This window comes from Hydra vulgaris, chromosome 15 (genome assembly GCF_038396675.1).
Source record: "Hydra vulgaris chromosome 15, alternate assembly HydraT2T_AEP".
NCBI classification, from domain to species: domain Eukaryota; kingdom Metazoa; phylum Cnidaria; class Hydrozoa; order Anthoathecata; family Hydridae; genus Hydra; species Hydra vulgaris.
The window spans coordinates 41,945,001-41,951,536 of NC_088934.1; the positions used below are offsets into that span (position 1 = coordinate 41,945,001).

The 6,536-nt window shown below is 29.5% G+C and overlaps 1 protein-coding gene across 1 annotated transcript; it reads left to right on the forward strand.

Moving 5' to 3' along the window:
• The first annotated feature begins 1,321 nt into the window (after window positions 1-1,321).
• LOC100212904 (nematogalectin) lies at window positions 1,322-3,411 on the forward strand. Its single transcript, NM_001280907.1, is given in 3 exon segments — window positions 1,322-1,387; window positions 2,476-2,898; window positions 3,022-3,411. Coding segments are annotated over 3 exon segments (879 nt in total).
• Window positions 3,412-6,536: the final 3,125 nt, after the last annotated feature.

Genomic DNA, 6,536 nt, shown 5'->3' on the forward strand with positions numbered 1-6,536 from the left:
CTTAAGTAATGGTGTGAAATGTTTTTACCCAGAGAGTTGATCTTTTGATCGCCGTATAAACAGCTAATAATAAGTAAATAATTTTAAATAAATATTTTTAGTTTTCGAATAACTTAAAATATTTCAAATTTTAAGTAATATTTATATAATTATTTTTTCTCGAAAGGTAATAAAAAGAAAGTTTATCGTTTGGTTTTGTTAAAATAAAAACCTTTTGTTTGTTCGGTTAGATTTAATTAAATTTTTTTTTAATTTTTACAGTTCACTGATTTAAATTAGACGTTTCCTGTAAACTTTCAAACTCTTTATACAAGCTTGTTTCCTAACCTGTTTAGGCGCGTTTGTTCAAACGTAATTAATAATGCTTACGAAAACGTAGAAACAAACACTTAATGGGGCTATGAATTAGCTTTTCTACTATCCAACGGTATTTTATTATTTAATTCAAACTAATTCAATCTAATTAAATGTTACTGAGGCTAACGTTTAAAACGCTCTATCGAGTACTTAGCGGTTGTTTGTTGTCGAACGGGAAAGCATAAACAAATCTTGCGCTTCGCTTAACTTTCGGCGCACGTTCGGCGTTTTAACGCATTTTCTGCACATATCGCGCGTGCGTGAATAACCTTTCGAACTTACTTTTTTTTTGACGCAATTTGCTACGCCAATTTTACATTTACGAGTTTTCAAACTTTTTATTTTGCTTAACTTAGTTTAATAAATAAGTCTTCAATAGTAAAAACGTTGTTCGACATTTCGTTACTTAATAATAATAGTCACGTGAAATTACAGGTATGGTTAATGATCCTGGTTGAAAAGTATTATGTTTTAAGAGAAATCTTATTTTTTTTAAACTTTTATGACGATGGCAAAATTTATTTATTTCATGCTACCAAAATCTTGAAATTTATTTTATAACGAAGCCATTTTTAAAAAATGTGCTACATTTTAAAAAAATGGCTTTAATTTGAAATGAGCGTTGTATGTGTATGACATCATGAATACACAACTGGTTCATATTCATTCAAACAATATGATCATCCCTCTGAATAGAAATTGCTAACTCTGTAAACGAAAACAAACTTATTAATGTTTCAAGTAACATTTTCTTTACTACTGCACTAGAAGAATATTTTTATATAGATTTAGAAGTTTTCGAAATTATTTCGAACCTCAACGTAAGTGAGCTTAAAAATATGCAAATGACATTTCCACTGCCAAAAATTTTTTAAAAGGCTCTTCCTTCCTCTATCAATAAATTAAATGTCTCCTTACTTACTTGAATTAGAGGTTATTTAAAGTATTAAATATTATCTTTAGAATGCGCGTGCAGCAAGGCCTTTTGTGCCTGTCGGTTTTCTTCTTGGGCCTACTGATTGATGTTTCGGTAAGTCGTGTTTTCAACTTTATATGTAATGTATACTATTATTAATTATGTAATATATATATGTAACTTATATAAGTATATAAGTTGGTATATTAACAAAAGTTAAATATAAACTACATTTAACAATTCACGGTTACGTTACAGAAACATAAATGTTATAGAATTTTTATGCCTTTTTTTACAATTACTAAAACATTTACTGCTCTTGTTTAATGATCAGTTTAATAATATTGTAGTTTACTGACCAGTTTGTTAATACTGTAGTTTATTAACCAGTTTGTTGATACTGTAGCTTAATGACTTGTTTGTTAATTCCAGTTTACTGAACTATTTTACCAAATTTTATTGATCAGTTTTGTTAATATTGAGTTTAATTTTTATGTTAACAGTTTAAACTAAATACATGGACATCTGAAGTAAGGGACAACATAGACATCTTCTTTGGATGTAAAAAAGTTAAACTTTGAAAATCTTGCTTAATAAAACAGTTTCTGTAGACAATTAATTTTACCTAATTATTTTCGAAATTTTAAACAATAATAATATAACATTAAATGATAATAAAATTTAATATTTGATAATAATGTTTATTAAAATGATAATTTATCTATACAACTTTTACAAATCTACGCAACACCTCTTCAAGTACATATACAAAACGTTATTCTTATTCACAAACATTTTGTACAGTTCTTTTTTTTACTTTAATACTTTATTGGAGCATAAAGAATTTTTTCAAGACTAAACCAAAAATGAACAAATATTTGTACACACAACGTTATAAAACTTTGTACACTACAAATATATAAATATATATTATATATAATCTATAAATACTTGTACACAAAACGTTATGAAACACGGCAACACAATAGAAACTATTCACACAATGACACCATCTTAAAAATACTCTTAAACAAAACTAAACAGAACTGCTGGATAATGTGCTACTGTACGCCTATTTATTGCATACATTTAAACACAAACCGATTATATAACAGAAAACTCACTGGTACAACAATAACACACGTACGCAACAATTATTTAATCTGTGTATGTGTACTGAACGAGTTCGATGTGCATTTTAGTTGTCACAGCAAGCAGGAAGAATATTACCAGATTGGCCGAGAATTGGAGATCGTATAACGCAACCATTTCTTGATCAACTTATGGTCAGTCAACTACTTGAACAAAACCTTACACTTGGTTTTTTCCTGAAAGGATTAAATGGTCCACCTGGACCCCCTGGTCCACCTGGTCCTGCTGGAGAGCCAGGGCCACCTGGTTTGCCTGGAGCCCCTGGAGCTCCAGGTCACGTTGGAGAAGATGGTGCCCCTGGTCCAATGGGTCCACCTGGTCAACCTGGACTTCCAGGTCCTCCTGGATATCCTGGAGAAAAAGGAGATCCTGGTATGACTGGACTCCCTGGAGCAGCAGGATTGCCTGGTGCACCTGGTTTACCAGGTCCGCAAGGTCCTTCTGGTGATTCAGCACCCGAAGCTATTATGCCTGTACGTACTTATTATTTTATTTTTTATATATAAATATATTAATAAATATATTTAATATTAGTGCAAGGTTATTTTTTTTCATAAATCTATTCATTTCTTTGATTTGAAAAAATTTGTTTTAAGAACTTCACCGTCATTTGCGAAGGAGAGAAAGGATGGCTACAATGTAAACAATATGAGTTAATCAAAGTTAAAAATGCGTTTTGGGGTCGAGACGATCAAATAACGTGCCCCAAAGTACCAGCTGGTCTAGACAATGCACGCCTTTGTGATACAAACCCTGAAAATACTATTGCAAAAGTAAATGGGCAATGTAAAAACGAACAAGCTTGTGAGGTTGTAGCTTCAAATATCTTTTTTGACGATAATAGTTGCGGTAATGTGTATAAATATCTTAAAATATGGTACGAATGCATACCCGATGAGTCTAATGCTGTTGATGTATTAAGAGAAGGAGGAAGAAGAAAGAAAAAGAGAGCAGCCAAAGAAAAAAGATCGTTTAGAGATAGTTAAAAATTTATCGTTAATCATCCTTTTGTACTAATAAAAACACATAAAAACTCAGATGATTGACAAATTGTTGGTAAAATAACCAATGTTCGCCCAAAATGTCCGTCTCATTTTTCAAAATGTCCGTCTCATTTCAAATCTGTATAGCTGCTAGGAGAATTGTTTGAAATCGATTAAGAAAATTTTAGTAAACTTGATAATTAAAGCTAAAATAAAAGCTACTATAACATGTTCAAAGTTTATTACTGTACCTCAGCAGAGCTTCTAAGTTCATAAAATTGACTGCTACCATCTTTAATTACTTTTGTCTTATTTATTAGCTTAAAAAAGCTTCTACATATAATAATTTTTGGATGATATTTTTGAAAAGTATATTTTTTTAAAAAACTAAACTTCCCATTTCTTAGGTACGCTTTATCTGGCTTTTCCAAACTTGTTTAAAGTAACGATAAAGCTACAATATCCAATGTAATAACTTTCAGAATGAGATGGGGAGTCATAGTTACATATTACGGTTTGATATTTGAACACACAAAGAATTTTATTCATTTGGAAAACTATTGGGTGTAAGCTAAAGGCTTTAATCCAATTAATTCATTTAATTATGAATGGATTTTTTTGAATTAGTTTTATAAAAAAAGTTTTTCTTAAATATTAATTTCTAATAAATAAAAAAATATCAGTAAGTAATTAAATGTATCCTTTTGTGTGTTAGTCAAGTGCATATATGTCATATAGAAGCCATGTTTTTTGGCTTTATTTTTGTACAATAGTATTTTAGTCAAGCTGATTTGTTATTTATTAATAAAAAAACTTGTTGAACTGGATTTCATTTTTTTTTTGTTTAATTTTGCTAACTATATGCTTGTAATGCATTCTTGTTGATATATAAGACAATACTTAGTTATTCTTTTTATCTTGCTCTCATATTAAACATAGGCCTATAACATGGAGATAAGGTATTTTACGCATTTAGTATTTTACTTTATATAAATAATAGTGTAAATTAAAACATCAGTTTGCATATGTTAAACAAATTTTTATAACAACTTTAAATTATACATATTTTAGAACTCTCAGCAAAGAATTTTACCTGACTGGCCGAGAGTTGGTGACCGTATAACTCAGCCGTTCATTGATCAACTTATGGTCAGTCAATTGTTAGAGCAGAATCTAACACTTGGATTTTTCTTAAAAGGTCTTAACGGACCACCTGGGCCTCCAGGTCCACCAGGTCCCGCTGGAGAACCTGGGCCACCTGGTTTACCTGGTGCGCCTGGAGCACCCGGTCATGTGGGAGAAGACGGAGCTCCTGGACCACAAGGACCACCAGGACCACAAGGTTTTATGGGAGCCCCTGGTTTTCCAGGAGAAAAAGGAGATCCTGGAATGGCAGGTTTACCAGGAGCAGCTGGTTTGCCTGGTGCACCTGGTTTACCTGGTGTGCAAGGTCCATCTGGAGAAAGTGTAGCAACAAGAGATACAATTTCACCAGTAAGTATTAGTCAAATTTAGAAATTTTTATTCTTGAGTTTTAGGTAGCACAGTCGTTTATGTCATGTATATGTGAATGTATGTGTGTGTATATATATACATACATATATATATATATATATATATATATATATATATATATATATATATATATATATATATATATATATATATATATATATATATATATATATATATATATATATATATATATGTATATATATATGTGTGTATATATATATGTGTATATATATATATATGTATATATATATATATGTATATATATATATATATATATATATATATATATATATATATATATATATATATATATATATATAAATAAGTAAGTTTAATTTTGTTGTGAGCATATATTCAGCAAGAGTGCTCGATGAATGATATCAGAACTATATAAATGATTTTTTGACGAGATTAAATAAAAATAACTACATGATTTTTACTACTAAAAGTTTCATGCGTTTAGCAATCATCAGGTAAAAAATACATTGTTTTTTTCGTTAAAAAATATACTCAATAAACATCGCGGCGTTCAAAAACAATTATAAAACTATAACTATTTGCGAGCGTGGTTTGGTTTTTTAATCTTTGGGCTCGTGGTTGTCAAGCAAGAACTTGTTTTCGTGACGGCACTTAGATATAATTTCTGTTTTTTTATTTAATAATTTTTGCGTACCTAAGTATGATAGATATTATTCAAAGTTTTTCATGAAGGCAAAGGAAGCATTTTTTTGTTACGTTGATGTAGGCGGGAACTTGTTTCATTATTGACCAAGTTAATTTTGGTGTTATTTTTAAGTTTTCTTTTATCTGCCATATATACTTTGAAAGGGTGGTTGGATTTTTCATCTTTTTATTTGTGAATGAGTGTTTGTGGTTAGCCCATCTTTTCTTCCGTTCACCTTCTGCTAGGCCAATATATACTTTTTCTGAGGTGTTAGGGGGGGATACTATACATTTATAAATAACATTAGAGACTCTACATTTTCCTATTATAGGGCAGTTTTCTTTCTTTATGAAATTGCGGGGTGGGTATTCTTTTGGTTTTTCTGAACTAATTTTCTTGTTGTGGCTTTTTATTAAACTTTCGAAATTTTTGGTGCAGCTATAACTCAATTTGATGGTGTTTCGATTGAAAAGTTTACTTAGAGGGTGGGATGTTGGAAAGTGTTTGTCAATTAAGTTTAGGAAGATATGACAGACATTTGTAGAAACGCTTTTACTATACGGGGGGTTAAACCATATTATATTTCTTTTTCTTTCTCTTTTGGGGGTTATACTTTAAATCTTGTCTTGTTTATCCCATGTATATATATATATATATATATATATATATATATATATATATATATATATATATATATATATATATATATATATATATATATACATGGGATATACATATATATATATATACATGGGATAAACGATTGTGCTATATATATATGTTTTTATATATATATTTGTCCTTTTTTCTTTTTCACTCCCGTTTGCCGAAAAAATACCGCTAGAAACAGTTTATTTAAACATTGTTTTCAAAACAATAAAAATAGTTCAGCAATTTATAAAAATCTATTAAAATGGTTTTTTTTTTCCTTTCTCTTCTTTTATAAACA